General features: G+C 44.6%; 1 protein-coding gene across 1 annotated transcript in view; it reads left to right on the top strand.

Moving 5' to 3' along the window:
• Positions 1-3,914: 3,914 nt before the first annotated feature.
• EZR (ezrin) overlaps positions 3,915-20,709 on the top strand; it is a 49,488-nt gene continuing 32,693 nt past the window's right edge. Inside the window, exons 1-2 of the mRNA XM_040628015.1 lie at positions 3,915-4,063; positions 4,942-5,029. Of these exons, the coding sequence (XP_040483949.1) occupies positions 5,018-5,029 (12 nt within the window). The 5' untranslated portion in view covers positions 3,915-4,063; positions 4,942-5,017. The remainder of the gene's footprint in view (positions 4,064-4,941; positions 5,030-20,709) is intronic.

Here is a 20,709-nt window from a genome sequence, read left to right as displayed (position 1 = left end):
ATGAATGGGGGGGGCGGTGTCAAGGGATAGAGAGGAACTCAGGCTGACTTCTAGGTTTGGGACCAAGCAACAGGGCTTGGCTGGTCTTGCTGTTTGTTGAGGAGAAGGTTGAGAGAAGGGCAGTTTTCGAAAGATCAAGAGTACTGGAGATACCAAGTGTAAAGTTGTTGCTCAGGGGAGAGGTCAGGGCTGGAAAAGTTATGTAAGCCTTGGGATCAGATGACAGGACCTAGGAAGTGAGTGGCTAAGGCCCCGGTAGGAAGTTGGGGAGAGGGTAGTGGAGAGGGGACAGAGGTAAAAACGAACCCTAAGAACAATGCTCCCAGGGAGTTTTCCCTGTGCAGAAGGCTGCTTAGGAGGATAAGATGAGGCAGAGAAGTTTGGCCCCTGGATTTAGCAAGATGAAAGTGACAAGAGAAGTCTGGGTGCAGGAGTGTGGACAATTTAATTTCTGTAGGGCTGTTTCCTCTGTGAAATGTGGGTAATGGAATACATGATATTTGAGGTCCTGTCCACTACCACATTGTACTACTTTTAAGCTGGAATTAAAAAAAAACTCATAAAATGGTCAGAGATAAGAAAAATGATAAAAGAAGCTATGTGTCTTTAGGGAGTTTACTAGTTGAAAAGTTGCATGGTCATTAATACTCTTCTACATAAAAACTCGTAAGGTTATTTATGCAAATTTTTAAATAAGCCAAGGAACCTTTAAAATAGAACACCAAGTGGCCAGAATTATTATTGGCCCCAAATTATATAAGCTGTACCATCAACACAGTACCAAGAGGCTCCTAGCTTATTGTCCTGCGAAGACCCTTCAACATTATTTCTAGACATAAGGCAGTGGCCACCAGTCTGGCCATCTGAGTTCTTAATCATACTTTGTACTTTCACCCACTGTCCTGAATTTTCACACAAGGTTACTGAGTCCTGAAAAATCACCCCAATCCTTGTTTGGCCAAGGGTACCCTGTGTATTTCCCTGTTGCCTTTTCTCTGCTGAAGTGAGAGCAGCTAGAGACCATCATACTATTTGTGAACTTTTTTTTTTTTATTGGTTGAGATAACCTGGCACCAGTGTGGAGACTGGCTCAGGGGTGATCTCACAGGAAGGCTGCCCTCAGGGGACCTGGGTGTTCTTGTCCTTGCTGCCCTGTCTAAAGCCACCAGGAGAGCCGCCCTAACTCACTTTACTATAACCTTGCCTGAAAAACTCCAAGCAATTTACCAACAGCCTTTCACCAGGTTCATGGGGAGACATTTGTATTCCCTCCTCTAGCTGAAAAATGGAAACCCTGAATGAGGAGGGAGGGAGTCGTGCAAGGTGATAGCTAGGTTAAATGAGGGCAGGGAAAGGTATCCAAGACTCCTGGCTCCAGGTTTTCTTACTTCCTTCCATGACATTGATTATCAACCGTGAACAAAATCATGACTTACAAATACATGGGGATCACTTCACAAAAGAAGCCTCAATGGAGAGGCAAGTGATATTTGTCAGGATCCGACCCACCCTGAGTCAGCTGTTCTCAAATTTTGGTATATATCACTCACCTGGGGACTTGTTAAAGCCATGGATCCCAGGGTTCACCTGAGCCTTACTGGCCTGTGATTCCTAGAGGGGGCTACTTGAGCGATTCCAATGCACACTGAAGCTTCAGTACACTGTCCTAAGCAATTCTCATAGATGCCTTGGAATTCAGTCTTCTGTGTGTGTTAGGGGGTGGGGAGGGGGCAAAGGAGGGGTTTAAGTCCCAATGTCAGGTGAAAATAAATTAACCCTGGTAAATCCCATTAAAACACTCATAAGATACAACACAAATGTTTTCGTAGGTGAAGAAAACCCTGTAGAGTAGCATGTGAGTACGATACTTACTGTAAGACAGAGGACCGCATATGCAAACTGTGTCTCTATACTAGTTGAACTGACACGAGAAAGTGTGCCTATAAGTCAAAATTAAATGCTCCGTTATATGACTCAGTGACACAAGAACACCGTGAAATATATATAATGTCCATTCTACAGACGAAGAGGTGGGAGCTCAGTCACTTTAAGAGACTTGCCCAGAAGGATCAGCATGTCGATATTGGATCCAGAATTCAGACTTAGCTCTACTTGCTCCTGAAACTTGTGATCTTTTCTTTTCATTAAGCCTTTTGAGATAACTGAAGATTCACATGTTGTAAGAATGCGAGCTTTTCATTTTGACCGCACTGCCACAGGCCAGTTCATTTTTAAGCATTCCCCTGAGGGGTAAAGTTCAGAAATGCTCCAGGAGGTCTTGGGCCACTGCTATTTTAGACAGTGTGCTATAAACTGGGTAGGATCTTAAAAAATTAGATTAGAGGCATACATTATCAGAAGAGTTGGGGACCAAAACTGGCTAATGAGGCTCTGGGCAGTGATAAGGAGGTAGAGAGAGTGTGCTAGCAGTGACAGAGCCCATCCGAACCGAACCACCGTAGGTTATTTAATATCTTTTCAGAGAGTCTTCCTACTGCAGTTACCCTCACACCTCCATTTTAATATAAAAGAAAGTCTTTTAGAAGGAACACACTTGTCAGAATACAGAAAAAGCCCTCGGGCCTCACCTGGACCTCAGCAGTGCTGTGGATCTGCAGCCGAGAGAGCGGCACGGGGGCCTACTGACAAGGGTTACCCCATCAGTGGTCTGTCCCTGGGACAGGTGAGGCATTATACTAGGAGGCCCACACTGTGCTAAGCACTTTGCATGCATTATCTCATTTAATCCCTACAAACCCATTTAGGAGGTGCTGCTAGACACATAGGGAAACTGAGTCTTATTTGTTGCTTTGCCCAAAGTCACTGGTTACTCTCTGTACCAGGAGAGGTTTACGCATTGTTCTAGACATCTTACATATACTCCCTCTAATCCTCATAATGACCCCGTGAAGTAGGTGCCGTCATTATGCCATTTCACAGATGTGAAAGCACAAGCTAGTTAAACTACTCTCTCAAGTAGGGAGTTAGCGGTGAGCCCAGGAAAGGAGTTCAGGAGACGCTTTGGTCTCAAGCATTAGCCGGCATCACAACCACCTGGAGCTCAGGAAGATACAGACTGCTGGGCCCTGGCCCGAGTTTCTGATTCCGGGGGCGATACCTGTGAATTTCCATTTCTGCAAGTTCACAGGTGACGTCCGCTGGCTGCTAGTCTGCGAAGCATGCTTGAGAACCACTGCCCTAGAGTTAGCTGTCTTAATCACCATGCAACAAATCCTACTGGCCACCGAAGTACATGTGTTTTGTGGGTTTTTAAAAATTCCTCTTGCGAACCATTTGCAGAAATTATTTAAAACATTTCCCAGAATCTCTGCCTTTGGAGATTTTACCATAGTTTTGAGTTAGGCAAGTCAAACTAAACCACAATGTGTCCTTTAAGTAGAGCCTTCAGCCGTGGAGCGTTTTCTGTGCTTGTGTCCTTCTCAACAGAAACCGAAGGCAGGGGCTCCGACCACGTGCGCCGAGACACAGCGGCCCCGGGGTTCTGAGAACCCGGCCTCGTCGCGGCGCAAGGACTACAAAATGACCTGACTACGGGGGCACCCCTACTGTGGCCTCCGGCTCCTCCAGGTTTCTTTACACTTTTTTATTTCCCTCGGTCCACTGTGGCGCATACGATCGCACACCTTACATCTGCAATCAGCAGTTGAACCAAATTCGGCAAAGTGCTCCGCAAGGGCAAGGGGACGGGGGCGAACAGGGAAAGGTCTTTGCAACGAGAGGAGGCGGGAGACGCGCCCACCTGGGTCTCCGTGACCCTCGGCGGACGCCGGGCGGGGTGGGGTGGGGTGGAGTGGGGCTGGGCTACCGGGCGGGGGGCGCCCCGCGGGGTGGGCGTGGCGTGGCGGGGGGCGCCCCAGGGCGCCGGCAGAGGCCGCAGCCATCTTGCGCGCCGGGAGCACCTCGCAGGTCTGGCGGGCGGGGCGGTCAGGGGCGCGGCCCCGGGACCCCGCCCCGCCGAGGACTCTTGGGAGCGCGGGCCGCGGGCGCACTGCACCGACTCACAGACAGCCGGGAGCGCAGCGGTCCTTTGCAGGCGCCGCGGGTGAGCGTGGCGCGCGACCGGGGTCGGCGGGCGGAGGACCCGGGCCGAGGGGTTCGCGCCCCGAGGGGGGGGGGACAGCGGCCGGGATTCGACGACAGGTGTGGCGGGGCCGGCCCGGCGGCGGGGGAGGGGGCCGTCTGCGCGAGCCCGGAGCCGGTGGTCCCCGGGAAGAGCCGGGCTCGCCCTGCCGTCCGCCAGACTCGGGGTCCCCGGGTCCCGGGCTGGTGGCGTCCCCGTCTGGCCCTTGGCGCTTGGTTCTCTCTTTTGGCCCAAATGAGCGGCAGGTAAAGCTGAACCTACCGGTGTGGCCGCCCCTGCTGCTCCAGACCTTCCTCTTTCGACTCTGTCCCCTGGGATGCCCCTCCCGAAGTGTCCGCGGAGCCCGGGCCGCGTGGGCGCGCGTCCTGCCCGCGCCCCTCCCGCCTCGCTCGGTCCGTGGCACTCTGGCCCCTCCAGGGCGGGGACCATTTTTTAAAAGTATTTCTCAAAGGCTTGACGGTTGCGGTTTCAGCCCTGGGGCAAACGGTTGCTTCACAAAGTGAAACTTGGTGTCTGCCGGCTCCCGGCTGGCTTCCTGGAAGTCCGAGGAGTACCTCGGCGTACCGCCCCGCCCGCTTCCGCGTCCCCGAACGGGGCCCCGCGCCCCCCCTCCCCGCCGCCCACGTCTCCCCCGCGCCCCCTCCCCCGCGCGGCCGGGCCCCCTCCCCGCAGGGCCCGCCCGGCCCGCAGTAATTGCAGGTTGGGCGGTGACTCACGCCGGCGCCCGCCCGGCCGGTTCTTAAGCAGCGGCGCGCGGGGCGGGCGCCGAGTGTCGGGCCCGGCGGCGGGAGGAGGCGGCGGGCTGCTGTGCGCTCTGAAGGGCTTTCCTCTGCCTCCAGGTCCGGAGAGCGGTCTCAGCTGCTGCGGCCGAGTCGTGTTTCCAGGGGACTGAGGAAAACCCGTCAGGAACCGAAAATGCCGAAACCAGTAAGTAGCCGGCGTCGGGGCCGGTGGGATGCTTCAGGCGTTCTTTTCCAGCGGCGATACCAGGGCGACGTGTTGGGGCGCTTCTGTGTGGGACGGGGTTCTTTTGTCGACGGCGGGAGGGCGGGAATGGGCTCCCCACTGGGTCATTGGTCCTTTTGTGGAACTCTGGAAGAAAACGACCGCGGCTGCTTTTCTCTCTACGGTCTTTTTGTTTGTGAGCGCCCCCTCCCCGCCCCAGTAGTTTCTGGTCTTTTGTAAAAGAAAGTTCGGTCTGCTTGAAAAGTGTCTTCTAATGCAACTTGGAAGTTTCTTAATAAGAAAAGTTGTCCAAATGACGGGAGAGTCAGGTGGCTTCCGACGACGCCCATCAACTCAGTCCTTTCATGTGTCGGAACCAAATGCGCCCCAAATCTTCCTTTGATGCTTAAAGGGCCTCCAGGTTAGGGGGCTCCGTCGTTCTGGCGGGCAGCTTCTTTCCAGCCCGTTTTACGCCAGGCCTGGGAAGCTGTGCTCTGTTAACCCGGGAATTTGCTGGTGGCAGCAGGATTCCTATTTCGAAGTTGAGTCGTGGACTTGAATTGCAGATGAAGGAAGGCTGCCCTGCCTCTGCTCGTGCGCTCCTGGGCCACATCATAAACGTCAGCTGACTCAAGGGCCGGCACCTGCACCTCTGTCCCCTGCATCTGATCATGTTGCTCTCAGGGTTCCATTGCTGGCCAGGCCTGGGGGATACACTTTCATTTCAGTGGTGGGAACAAGGCAGGTTCTTTGTGACCAGCATTTCTTGGAAAGTTGTATGTATTTACCTGCTTTGACACAGGTGAACTGTGACTAGATGTTGGGGAGAGGATTTCATATTTTTTAATCGCTCTGAATCATGATGGAGAAAATACCTGGGTTCATTAAAAATTGCAATAAAAGATACATTCAGAATTCTAGTTTTTCAACCAAGTTAGTGCTGTAGTCAGTGCTACTGCATTTGCTACCAGTAAATCATAGATTCTCCAAAAGGAGTTCTTGATTAATCAAGTCTTTACTGTTAAGTTAAATACATTTCTGTGTTAATATGCTGTCAGATTCAGAACCCAATATAGTTTTTGTCTAAACTACATAATTAAAATGATTCGTTCGTGATGCAGAAAATTTTTTCCTACACAAAATTTCTTTCGTTTCAAACTTGCACAAGGCACCCAGGCTTTACAATGCCTGTGATGTAAAACTAGTGTAAAGGCAGCCAGTCGCTCAGGGCACAGCCCGATACAGCCTTTTGCAGAGCGGCAGTCAAGACATTACCGTAGGTATGGTTTTCTCTATTTCACTAAAAGAAAAGCAGAGTTCAGCTTTTAAGATACCACCCTGAAAAAAGGCAGTAAACCAGTTTCCTGTCACTGCTTTTCTTTCTCATTTCTCAAAATGAACTGTAATTTATTTTTACTGTAGTAAATTATACATAACATACAATTTACTATCTTAACCATTTTTAAGTGTACAGTTCAGTGGCATTAAGTACATTACCACCACCACCCATCTCTAAACTTTTTCATCTTTTGAAACTGAAACTCTCTACCCATTAAACACTAACTCCCCAGCCCCTGGCACCCACCCTTACACTTCCTGTCTCTAAGACTTTGACTACTCTAGGTCCCTCATATAAGTGGAATCGCCCAGTATGTGTCCTTTTGAGACTGGCTCATTTCACTTAGTATAATGTCCTCAAGGTTCATCCATGTTGTAGATGTGTTAGAATTTCTTCCCTTTTTAAGGCTCTCTTTATTTCTTACGGCAGGTATATTTTAATTGTATGTATAAAGGTAGATACATTTGAATGGTTGGGGTTTTGGGCTTCTACCTGATCCCTTGAATTCAGCAGGGAAAGTATTTATGATTGATAATCTAAACTGTGTCAGTGGACAACTTTATAACACAGTATGAAGTAATATTTGTTGCTTTTTCTCTTAATATTGCTTCTTGAATTACCACTTGTTAGACTGAGTGTTCACTCATTCAGCAAGCATCTGTCCTGCAAGCTGGGTGTGTAAGGCATGGATGGGTGAGATCAGGCGTGTCTTCGGGGGTCTTAGAGTCTGGAACCCGAGCCTGGACACATGCGAATGCTGAAATAGAAGCTGGAACAGTCTGCCACCAAAGAGGGAAAGAGGCTTAGGTCAAGTGCAACACAATTAGGAGGAAAACCATCCAATGGGGTAAATGGGTGGACTTTATTGAGAAGTTACCCTTCAGCTGAGTCTTGCTCGAGGGCTGTGGGTAGGATTTGATCAGCCTGGGCACTCCAAGGGAGGTACTGTTGTCTGGTTTTGCTTTTCCCACAGCTGCTTTGGGGCTCTACACATGTGTGACTTGTACACTTCCAAGGAGGATGGTTTGAGGTCTAGAAGACACCACACCCTCTGCTCAGCTGATTGTTTGGCCTTGCGGGTCCTTCTCATCTGGGAAGAGGCATAGGGGTTTGTCCAGGGAACTGGCTCAGGAAGCAGTCCTTATGCCTGTGGTTCAGCCTAGGGTGACCTGCGGTCCCCCTTCCTCCTTTCTTATCATCACACTTGGCTTTCTTCATCGTGATAGGAAGGAGGCATAGGGTGGTAGAAAGGAAAACCACAGCAGTCAAGCTTCAGAATGATGCAAGGCCAAGCTCTCTTAAATCTTTTCTGAGTTTAGTGCTGAACTGCCTTAAGGGGCACTGGCAGGTGCTGTAACTATTCATTTCTAAAGTTTTGATGTGGAAGTTGCTAAGATAAAAGCACGTTTTTCCCTTCAGTAGGAAAACTGTGAGAGCATGTTCAAAATTCTGCTCTGTGCCAAAATTTTAAGATAATTTCTGAGATTACTTTGCCTCTCTGGGACTACATAGCCTTTTCCACTAATTTTTTTTTTTTTTTTCTCTTGGGCATATACCCAGTGTGGAATAAGTCCTTGTTTCTTAGCTTCTTGTTGCAGGTTCCTTGTCAATAAAATGGGGCCACTGGCAGTACCTAATTCATAATGTTACATGAGACAATTAATGTCCATTAAATATTTTAACAGGCACAGGATTTACCGAATATACGGATACATTTTCCAAACCACCCCCTTCAATTGAGGAGGACACGTGGAATGTGTTTTCTGTGTATCCCTCCTTCTTGACCATGGGGAGATGGTGAATTAGATAGCTAGGATTTTCCCATGTGGTGGTGAGAAGTGCTGGCTGGGATTAGTCATTTGTCATCATCACACTGTCCGTGTAAGGCACAATGAGTCTATTTGTGCATTCAGCCATTAGTTTAGCAGGCATTTGTGTTACTCTGCTGGATGTTGAGGCTCCCAAGATGAGCAGACACAGCAATATTTCCTGTCCTCATGGATTTACAGTCTGGTGAAGGAGGGAGGCAAGGAGCATACCAGCCACAGGGAACAACTTGTGCAAAGGTCCTGTGGTGGAAGGGGGTAGGATGAATTCAGGGTTCCCAATGTGGATGAGTATGGCTAGAGAGGAAAATCAGAAGTCAGCTGTGCAGAGCCTAGTAGGCCATAAGAGGGCATTTTCAGGACTTAGCTCAGGGGGAAGCACTGAAGGATTTTGAATGGAAGTGACCTGATCAGATTCAGCTTTCGAAAGGTCACTGCAGCTGCAACTTGAGAATCACTAGGAGGGAGGAGGTGAGGTGCAGGTGTAGACTGTTGGAGTAGCCCAGGTGAGAGGTGGTAATAGCATGGACCAAGGCAGTGTGATGCAAATGGAGAGAAGTGGATTTGTTTGGAAGCTCTTAGATAGGACTTGGTGATGGATTGGGTGTGCGGGGGCAGAGGGCAGTGTAAGGCTGACTGACTTCTGGTGCCTGGGTTGCATAACTGGGTGGATGGTAGTGCCATTCACTGAGATAAGAAACCTGGAAAAGGACCAGGTGTGGGAGGAAGGGTTGAGAGTTTGGTTTGTACTTGCTGACAAATTTGTGACTGTAATTGATGAAAGGAATCCTTGCCTTCTTTCATTATCATAACTGCTGCCTCCTAAAATATATATAATCAGTATTTTTCTTAAACTACAGTACTTTTTAAATCCACATAAACTAAAAGTAAGCCAGCAGCTTATGTTTCTTCTGGGTGTGTGTGCATACTACACACACAAAGTTAAAAGTTAGGATTAATCTAGTGCTATGTTCTCAGACATTGGCATATATAATTATCTGGGTCCCTCACAGTACTACTCAATCTCCATCTCCGTGGCTGGGTAGGCCTGGGCACTCGTGCTTTCAGTAAGCTCCCCAGATGGTTCTATTGTGCCCCCAGACTTTGGGAACTGCTGATTTCATAAGAAAGGAGCAGTTTATATATTCTTTCCCTTGGAACCCCAGCAGTGCACTGAGGCCCTCTTGATGGGGTTGATACTCGTGGTTGTGTGGGAGCAGAGACCAGAGCCTGTGGTGTGTTTAGGGGGCAGCAAAACCCAGTGTGATTCCAGAGCATTCATTCAGGAGAATGTTCTTGCAGTCTTGGGAGTGGATATACAGTTGCCTTCTTAAAGTTCCAGCTTAAATGCCATGGGTGCCATCATTGATATTTGGAATGTGGCTGTTGGTGGGGATAAAGAAGATAGCCGGATGGATATCAAACTCCAGAAAGACAAGGAGCTAAGATGTCTAATTGAATCTCTCTGATTTGAACTTCTCTCTGCAGGAGTCCAGTTGCAAAGCTTAATTTGGCAGTGACCAGTGGGCTCTCAAATTTGGGCTGTCTTTGTTTTTGAAGGGGAGAAAAAGGCAGCCATTTTCCATTGAATAGGGAAGAAAGAGATCCCATTTCTCGTTCCTCAGTTTCTCTCCTGGCCTTCCACAATGGCCTCTCTTGTTAGTTACTGTCTTAAGTAGTAATGTGATTTGTAACCAAAAAAAAAATTTTTTTTTAAGATTTTGTTTATTTATTTGACAGAGAGACAGCCAGCGAGAGAGGGAACACAGCAGGGGGAGTGGGAGAGGAAGAAGCGGGCTCATAGCAGAAGAGCCTGATGTGGGGCTCGATCCCAGGACTCGGGGATCACGCCCTGAGCCAAAGGCAGACGCTTAAAGACTGCGCCACCCAGGCGTCCCTGTAACAAAAATTTTAATCAGTTTACGATTACTTACAATTTAGGAAAGGAAAACAATATTGCTATTGAATTATAATTATTTTTCTTTATTTTACTTAAACTTCTGGGTATCTTTGAAAATTTGAAGATTCTTAGAATGATTCAGTATATGCCTGCTTTCTTAGAGTATTCAGACAGTTCACCTCTAATCGAAGCAATAAAATTCACAGTCTGCTTTCAAAATCAGTGAATGCATTTTGAGTTATTCCTTTATATTTTATTTGATTTCAGTGGTAACTACACTTGGGAGTCCCAAACCACTCCAATTAGTTTTTTAGTTTGTTTTGCTTTTTGTTGTTGTTGGCTTTTTTTTTTTTTTTTTTAAGGTAGGCTCTATTCCCAGCGTAGAGCCCCAGTTTGGGGCTCAGTCTCATGACCCTGAGATCACAACTTGAGCTGAAACCCAAGAGCCACCCAGGCGCCCACCGCCAGTTTTTAATGTAAGCTTTAAATGTGTGGTTGCCACTACTAATACGAAATATTTATTGAAGAGACCAGAAGGTTGCATTATTTTCGTTCTAAGAGACGTATCATTCGTGCCTGTAACTAAAGAATCTTTTTTTTTTTTTTTTAAGATTTTAGTTGAGAGAGAGCAAGCGGGGAAAGGGCAGAAGGAGAGGGAGAAGCAGACCCCCCACAGAGCAGGGAGCCCGGGGACCATGACTTGAGCTGAAGGCAGACACTTGACTGAGCCACACAGGTGCCCCAAGAATAAAGCTCTTTATTTAGTAATCTCTACACCTAACATGGGGCTCGAACTCAGGACCCTGAGATCAGGAGTCATGCGCTCTTCTGACTGAGCCAGCCAGGCACCCCTAGTTGTGTTGTGTTGTTTTTTAGGAAAAAAATTATGCTATAATGTGACTTAGAGACTTTTGAGTAAAAATGCTTAATATATAATGTACATAATTTTCCCAAATAAAAATGCAAAGCCATGTAAAGAATAGTTTCATAATTTAGTATTATACTTTGGCAAGCCATCTAGCTTCTAAGAACCTCAGTTTTGTTATCTATAAAATGGGAGTAAAGTTTTTAAGTGAAGAGAATTCTACATAAAATAAACAGACAAAGCTTGTGCCTATGAAGTCCAGATAATTTATCTCCAGATGCTGTCTGCTTTGTGTATGTCTTGTGTACATTTTTTTCCTGGAAACTTGCTTTACAAACATTTAAGTTTAACAGGTAGCTAAAACTAAGGGTTTTAGTTTCCAAGTTGCTATTAACCAGGTAAAGTTTGTCACTGGGCCTAAGAAAAACAGCAGTGTGAAATGTTTTGGGTTATTTAGTGAAAGGGAACACTTGTACCTCTATCTCTTTCTCATCCTCTATGTCTTCTAGTTGTCAGAATTCCCTGGGAGGTCATATTGGTTCCTTCCTTATTCATCGAAGCCCTGTTTTATGCCATTACATTCTAGTAAGATTGTTGTCATTAAGGGATTCTCAATCTAATAGGGGAGTCAGATATGTAAGCAAAGAATTACAATGCAGTATAATAAGTATGATAATAGAGGTGCATAGGGAAGAAGATTAAGAGTGCCCTGGAGAGCTAGGGAAGGCTTCCCAGCCAGTGAGATACTTGGGTAGGTAGGTGCCCAGGAGTCACCAGTACACAAGAGGAGAGGGGTATTTAAGGCAACAGCAGTCGGTGATGTGTTCTATTTTCCTTTGATTGTGAATCACAGTCCGTCCTCTAGGCTCTCGTAAGTATCTACAGGTAAATGGTGATACTGGTGCAAACAACATGGAAGCTTCATTAACATAATAATGATCTTTTTAATGTAACGTATTTGACAAATCAAACCTTACAAGCAAAATGGAAATTTCCTGACCTTGACCCGGCTTTTATTGATAACAGAAAGGAATAGATCTCGCCTGCAGATCAAACTGTAATAGCAAGTATAGCAGATTTTGCTTACCTTTTTGTTGACTTTGAAAACACTTTGCACATTCTGTTTTTTCTATTTTTGCCTGAAAGTCAGTTTTAGAGTGTCTATATCAAGAAATTGTCATCAGATATTATTGTAAATAATTGTTTTTACTTTAGGATGGTATAGGCCAAGGCCAAATCTGGCTGTGACCAGTTTTTGTAGGGGCTGCCAGCTAGGAATGGATTTTACATTTTTAAAGGGTTGTTTAAAACAAAAGAACAGTAATTTGCAACAGGCACCCAAATGGCCCCCAAAGCCTAAAATATTTATGTGGCCCATCACAAAAAAATTTTACGAACCCCTGCTTTAGGATAAAAATAATTACTGTTAAATATGTTATCTTCATATATATATTTTATGACTAAGCTAATAATATTTCCAAGCAGATACACACCAGTTGTTCCAATTTTTAAAAATTTCTAATCAAAGAACAAATAATCTGCTAGCCAGTATTAGGTGCATCACAGGCTATGAGCCTGGACAGGTATCGGGAAAGCTGTCATCACCTGGGAGCAGGCATGGTTGGTGTTGAGGTAATATTTTAAACAAGGCTGGTGTTGGCGCAGGTCTTTGTTTTATAGAGAAAGTGGTAGTATCTTGTGTCACACTTGCCAAGCCATTGTATAATGACAGATCTCTGGCGCATGGTAAAAGAAAGCAATTTGTATCTGATATTTGAGTTGAAAGGAGAAGGTTACATAAATGAGTTGTTTTTTTTTTATCACTGACAATTTGAAATTAACTTTTAACCAACCTGTAGTCTGTGTGTGAATTTCTGACTGGATGGCTTTATAATTCAATCCCTAATTTAGACCGCTCCATCTAAAATAGAACCCCCTTCACTGTCCACTCTTTACTACCCTGCTTTATTTCACTTAATAGAACTTAATTCTACCTTTAACAGTGTTAGATACTTAGGTTTGTTTTTGTGGGGGTCTTTTGTTTTTTGTTGTTGTTTTTGGGGTTTTTTTTTTTTTTTTGAGTTTTTTGAGTTTTTTTTTTTTCTTTACTAGCCATAAAGCGAGATGCAAAGCGGTTAAAAAAAAGTAAAACACCACTACCGGCTTCAAGAACAAACTTACAGTTCTTGTTTTATTGGCTTGATTAAATTATTGCTTTATTGGTATGTGAACATGCCTGCCTCTTAGAGGGTATTCTGGGGCGAGCTTCTCAACCTCCCTGTGCCTGCCCCTTCACCTCTAAAACACTGTCCAGGGGATCTATCATAAAGGTTCTGCTGAGGCCAGGCAGGACAGCCCAGCACCGAAGCTCCTGACTCTCTGTCACCCCAGAGGATGGAATACATGTAGAGGGACTCTACTTGCACTACTAAATTCTAATCTGATTAAAAGCTTTTGTCTCATGATGGGCATTCTTTTTTCTAACTTAGCCTAATGCAATAGAATTTACCTTCTTGTCCTTTTGCTCCCAGATGGAACATCACCCCCATCCCTCTCTAACATTCATTTGTTCATTAACAAATAGAGTACCTGCTGTGTGCCAGGTTCTTAGCTCCTGGGAGTACACTGGTGAACAAGTCCCTAACATAAAGTCAGGGAGTGATAGCAGCACTGCTGTTGGTTTTCATCCAGGCTTTGCCCAGAGGTAGAGGTACTTTTTATTCTCTTACTCCTTGTTGGGTGAAGAGTTAAACGACTGGGCAGAGCGACCTTATGACTGGGCAGAGTGTGGTTTGCTTTTGTCTGTTTTGTTGTTGTTTGGTAAGTCACTCTTGTACTGGACAGGGAGCCCCAAGGTATTTCTCTAAGAAATTGTTTTCAAATAGGTTTGATGATAAATCATCATTTGCCATACCCACGTAGATTTTTCCATCATTTCTCAGGCATTGAGATTCAGGGAAATTAATTTTTTTTGAATAATATTTTGGCTATTGCACCATTACTCCATGTATAGATTTCCTGTAAAATACATCTTAGAGGAGATCTGGCTGTGTTCATTATGTTTTTAAAGAGAAAATTGAACCACAAATCACTTGGTAAAAGCTTAGAACATAAATACAATATTGGAACCACCTCTTATTAATGAAAATGCATAATGTATATTAGTATAGTATTTTTGTTGAGGTGTTTCATTGCCTTGATTAAATAATTACGAATGTTGCTTCTTGTTGTTCAAGTACCTGCTTACATAATACATTGCTATTTGGGTGAGACTCTTAAGTGGGACTTAGATGGGGAGATAAGGTGGGGAAAACTTGATGTTTGTTAAGAAACTGGCCAAACAGGGCAGTTTGGAAATACTGTGTGATGACAAGGCTGCAGAGGGCATGACACAATTTGAACAATTTAACTGTAAAAAGATTTTTTTGAGACAATGGGGGATAATTGAATATTGACTGAATTTTAAGTATTAAAATGATAGTGGTGTGGTGGGTGTATAACATACACACACATATTCAGAGTTCTTTAGAGCTACATACTGAAGTTTTTGCCATTGAAATGATCCTAGGGCAGCCTAAAATATGCCAGCATGAATGAATGAATGAATGAATGAATGAAAGAAAGAAAGAAAAGAAAGAAAGAAAGAAAGAAAGAAAGAAAGAAAGAAAGAAAGAAAGAAAGAAACTGGTGGGAAAAATAGATGAATCAAGAATGTTAGGAAGTTAATGGCGTCCAGCTGGGTTCTGAAAGTACAGGCGGGGTGGGGGTGGGTGTCTGTACTCTCTACTTTTTTGTGAATGTTCCAAATTTTACAAAGGAGAGTTTGTTTTTTAAGAGCACATTATAGGGGTGAAAGGGAAAGATGCCGTCATTTTCCAAATGGCCAAACGCTTGAGTGTGACGGGAGGGCAAGTGGGAAGGGACGTCTCTGCCCTGGGATCTGGAGCCTGAGAGCCCTCCCGGGTCCTGCCGACTGCTTTGCACGGATCCCTGAGTGGACGTGGTTTCTTGGGAGAGCTTTGGTGTTCTGATCAGATGAGTGCCTGATACAACCCCAGATCGGACCGTCTCGCCTCCCACATACGTTCTTTATTCAAGGGGACCTCCAGTCAAAATGCAGTTGATTGGAAAACACACAGAACTGTTTGTTCCCAGCTAGTTCCACTGTTAACTCTGTATTCCCACGGGGGGGGGGGGGGCGGTGGTTATGCAGTGCCCCCGTGCCCTGACTGGAAATAGGTCATCGCCTCAATGGCAGCTTTTGCGGAGCTGAAAATTGGAAGTGGGCATAACAAAGCGTGGGGCATTCTGGGGCGGAGTTTTGTGCAGCCCTTTGGAGGCTGGCTTGCCTTCCGCTCTGGGGCCGTGGGTGCGAGGGAGGGGCGCAGACGGGGGCACCAGAGGGAGACCTGAGCTGCCTGGATCTGACATACTGGATCTCAACCAAGTATAAATTGAGAAGAGTTTGTTTTGTTTTGTTTTTTTAACTTAGTATAATTTCAGAAACCCTGGGCGGTTTAAAGTAACTTTTCAGTGTTGAAGTTTGCTTCTGTAAGCGAATTTTTGTAAGCTTACTGATTTAGTCCGGATTTTTTTTTTTTAAAGCTGTTAGGGTCTTGCTCTCTTATTTTTGAAGATGGCAAAAGCCAGCATTACAGGAGAAATGTTATGTAACACAAAATATTACTATACATGTGATCTTTTTTTTTTTTAAGATTTTTTATTTTTAAATCTCTACACCCAAACGTGGGGCTCAAACTCACAAACCCAAGGTTGAGTTGCATACTCTAGGGACTGAGCCAGTAGCACATGTGATCTTAACCAGGGACAAAGATTTATCAAAGAAACGGCACAAGATTTAAGGTACGATTTATCTTACTGCTTGGACATTTCCATTCTTTGATAGGCTTTCCCCCCCACCAGGTTAGAAATGAAAAACCCTTCAGAGACTTCTAACTTTACAAAGAAAACAGTACATTCCAGGTGGGTAGTGAAGTCTAATCTATAGGCCTTTAATTTCCTGTATTTTATGAGCCTAGAATTAAAAATCATTGCAGCAGGTGATAGCCATCTTAGCCCTGTCCATTTTGTCTTTTATGGGATCCTAAGTTTGTGGATATAATTAACCTCCCTTTTCAGTGAACTAAATTGGTGCTGAAGTATGTATGACACATCTAGCAAAACTGAAATCACATGTTACAGAATCAAGACTTCACAAGCCTATTAGCTGAAGAGAAAGTGACCTTGGAATGGGGAGAAAAGAAGGGTGTAGACAGCATGTGTGTTTCTGGAAAGAAATCGTTTCTTTTGTGGAATGTTACATTCTTTGATCGTTTCTTCCCCTCTCCTAGGTCAGATGTCAAAGCATGGTAGCTAGTTTCGTGCCCATACTAAATCTACATGTAGAGTATACGTCATTCCTAATGTAAAGTTGGTTCCTACCTAGAGACTGTCAAAAAAGCTGTGCATTCTTTAAAATGCCCAGCTAGTAGGTATGAGGAATATGATTTAAATGCCCCCCCCCCCCCAGTATGCCTCTGCAACACAAGTAGATGAAACTTGGGTGAGAGTGATGACCCTTTCATTTGTCAGATGTCTGGAAAGCTTTCTTCCTGCCTCAGTTCCCTCTTTCTAGAAGCCGAGCCTGAGCCCATGAGCAGTGGCGAGGGCTCGGCATGAAATGTTCCCAGCCCCGTGTTCAAGTAGAGGGAACTGACCTTTTTAATGGGGCTGCTCAGAAAAAGTTCCTTTCTAACTCTGAGGTTGTGATTTTCTCTGGTTATAATGACTACAAACAGGACTGGTTTGTCGGCTTTTTGTATGCAGTCCTGCCTGACAGGAAGTGGGTCTGGGGGCAGGAAGTGGCTTACTTTCAGAGGCAGAAAGAGCCATTTAGAAAGACCTGGGGTTTCATTACATGCTCCTGAAATTCTGTGATGGATATTAGTTGATCTGGGCTCTTCCTTTAATATCTATATACTTTTACATAATTTTCAACCTGGAATTTGGAACAAAGTTTTCAGTTCAGAATTTAAAACCATTGACTTATATTGGCAGACACTAAGTATAACATTTAAGAGCCATATAAATATAAACAAATGTTTTTAGTAGCTGATTATTAGAAGTTGAGGCAGTTGCATACACCTTTCTGGGCCTGTTTCCTCAGCCTTTAAAAGAAAATGGTTGGGGCGCCTGGGTGGCTCAGTCAGTTAAGCATCTGCCTCTGACTCGGGGCGTGATCCCAGGGCCCCTGAGTTGGGCTCCCTGCTCAGTGGGGAGCCTGCTTCTCCTCTCAGTCTCCCTGCCTGTGCTCGCTCGCTCTCTCTGTTAAATAAATAAATAAATAATCGTAAAAAAAATAAAAAGAAAAGAAAAAAGAAAGAAAGTGGTTAGAGAGGATTACTTTTCCCCTCTCACCAAGCAGTACCCACTTAGAATCAGCCTACAAAATAGTTGGACCTTGTCACTACTTTAGTTGTTAACAACATGTACATTTCTATAACATAAAAATGATATAACATGTAGATACCTGAAACATCAAAGTTCTTTGGAAATCCCAAGACCCAGCTTTCATGTTAATGCCCTGCCCTATTTTAGTTATTTATTTTTTAAAGATTTTATTTATCTATCTATCTGAGAGAGGCAGAGTTTGTGAGAGCGTGGGAGCTCGCGCACACGTGCGCCTGGGAGCACATGAGCAGGGGGGAGGGGCAGAGGGAGAGGTAGACTCTTCACTGAGCAGGGAGCCTGACCTGAGCCAAAGGCAGATGCTTACCTGACTAAGCCACCCAGGCGCCCCAGTGCCCTGCCCTATTATTGGCTGATGCACATTGAGAATTTAATTTTAGGAGAGTTAAGAAAGGTGGCGAGGAGTATGTAGTGTTTACTTTTGTGATTAAGTTACCTTCAAAATTCCTTAACGTGATACTGAATTCTTTGTTAATATGAGGTAGGCGTCTACCCTATGGTGTCACAACGCTCTTGGAGTAGGAGGCAGTGGCCTGGCATACCCACCCCCATAATTCCATTTTAAAATTTAAACTCACATTTCCTAAAACTAAGGACTGTGCTTAACCTGAACTGAGAAGCTCAACTTACAGCTCCTTGGTTTATAATGGAGTTGAGCTGCCTCATTTGTCATTGAACTCTGTGGTTATGACCTTACTTTTCACCTGGGCGGATGCTGACCAGTGACTGCTTTTTTACACCCCCATCTAGAAGGAATAGGAGGGGAGGGTACTGGATTGCTTTAATCCAGAAGGATAATGACCCAGCCTGAGGTTGTGGCTTCTTAGTTTCTTGATAGATACTCCCTATGGGACATTCTCAGTCTTCCATTAACTGTTAGCATCAGCCCACAAGTAGCCAGGTTTAAATTGTCCTGCTGGGGAAGTGACCACCATCACCAGGAATGGAATATCTGGAGCTGTGTGATGGGCACCAGGAGACCAGAGAACAGCCACCAGCAACATCAGCCAGTCCTCTGTGACTTTCAGTACTTCATATTCCCAGGAATAGTGGGACCACCCATCCATGATTCCTAGGAAAGTTATGGGAATTACTGAGAACTGTGGGTCAGCACTTTGACCTCTGTAGAAGTGCTATATAGTTGTTGGTTATCGGAGTTGTTACAAGTGGACTCCTGTCAGCCCTAACATTTGATGATTTTATTATTCCTATTACTAGGCAATAAAAGTCTAGTATATTGTCCAAATTTTGTATAACTATTTGAAAACTTTATCAGAACATGAGCCTTATTATATCTATTCTACCCATCCGTCTTCAGTGGTTTGTGGTGCTACAGACAAAACGGTGAGACACAGAATTTTTACTGAACTGCCTGACCGTTTTTGTTCTAATTAATTCCAGACTTTTACATTTTCAAAGCTAGGTGACCAGTTTTCTTTGGCATCTGAAAATTTTCCTGTGCCTAACAGTCAAGCCAGTTTGTTCACCACCACTCTCAGTTTCTTTAATCTTGAAAGAGAAGAGCGTATAAAATGATGTAATTGGATATAGTTTGAATGTAAGATACAGAGGAGCTTGAAAGAATAGCAATATTGTTAAGTCATTATCCACTGATCTACAGATTCGCCATTAACAGTATCTTATTAATGAGATGTATTTATACTGTTATTTCCATGTTCTGGAAAGGTCAATAAACCTCAAGAAGTCTGGTGTTAAGAGATAGCACTTAAACATGTATCTCTGGGATTTTAAACTTTGAGCCCAGCCTGCTCTGGGCGTGTGGTGACACGTGGCTGCTGCTGGTGGTGGGAACACGTTTAAGTAGGGACTCCTGCCTCCTCTGCTCTGAGGACCCGTGGTGTTGGTGCCCGTGCCATATCAGGTCACTGTGGCCTTACTCCATTTAATGCAAAATCGTATTTTAAGGACCTCGTTTCTATTTTACTTGTCTTCTCTGTTTTGCTGTTTTGGTAAATACCTTCCCGTAGCAACATGTTGGTTTTACTTTTGGCCTCTATTCTGAAAAGAATGGTGTACAACAACAGGGTGGCTTCTGGACTGTCTCTCTTGAATAAAAGTTGGGATCTTCTAAATTATATGCTTATTAGAAACTATAACAATGTAAAATATGGTCAATGGATTTTCAGTGGCAACTACTTCTGTATAATTTTGTTGTTTATATAAACATTGTTACTGGGAGCAGCAGTGCCCATTTAACTAAGACAAACATGTTACATCATAGGCAGAAACAAAGTTTCTTTTAAATAGTAGCCTTCACTTTGACCCCCTAAAAAGGGCTGGTGATATGGAAGAAGAGCTAAAAAATAAAATCCACTTGCCTTTGTGGCTTTCCAACTTTGCCTTCCTTGGCTGAATTCATGTGTCTGCATTTCTGTGCTAAGCTGATTAAGGTTTGCTAAGTTAATGGTAATGTTTTATAGAAGTTAGTTACTTGTTAGCCAGCCATTGTGAAAAATGATCACTGCATGTCATAGCTGATGTTATGATTTATCAAGTTGGAGTCTTGTTTATAATAACTTGATTTTTATCTTAAAGATAAGATCAGGATCCAGAGAGACTACCAGATAGGGGGTCCGTCTGTTGGGATATGGAGTATTTGGGATATGCAAGCATAAGTCTGTAACTGTACTCTAGTTCTAGTAAATGAAAATTTAGTAAAGTGTTTTCACATAATGGATTATAGTGACAATAAATGCATTAATTTTGCCAAAAGGCCGTGAGGCTTTTTGTGTGTTCAGGATAGTAATCTCTTTCCCTGATGAGCACAGTGGCTATCCCGGGGTGGCCTCACCTGTGAGCTTGGGAGAGCTGTAGACTTATGGGCTCCATCCCAACTACTGAGTCAGCTTTTCTGGGCCCCACTGTGTCAACAAGCTCTTTAGGTGATTCTTCTGCATGTTCAGGTTTGGGAACCACTGCCTCGGAGGAGCACTGAGGGCCCCGGGAATAGTTACAAGGTGCGGCTGGCTGGATTTCCTAAACCATTCCTAAGTGACACCAGACTTCATAAAACATGTCTGATATTGCCACGTTTCTTTGTGCAGCAATGGACAGGGCTCTGGGGGCATTTATGTTAATCCAGGAAAGTCTAAATATAAAGGTAGTATTCATTAAATGTGTGTGTGTGTGTGTGTGTGTATGTGTATGTACTTAAATTGAGTGCTGACTGGCTATAACGTGCTCGGCACCGTTGAAATTAAATGTGGAATGGAAGACTCAGCCCCTACTTAAAAATTAGGGAAA

Source organism: Ursus maritimus, unplaced genomic scaffold (assembly GCF_017311325.1).
Source record: "Ursus maritimus isolate PB19 unplaced genomic scaffold, ASM1731132v1 scaffold_13, whole genome shotgun sequence".
Taxonomy (NCBI): Eukaryota; Metazoa; Chordata; class Mammalia; order Carnivora; family Ursidae; genus Ursus; species Ursus maritimus.
Note: the sequence above shows the minus strand (reverse complement) of the source record. Positions and strands in the feature narration are given on the sequence as shown.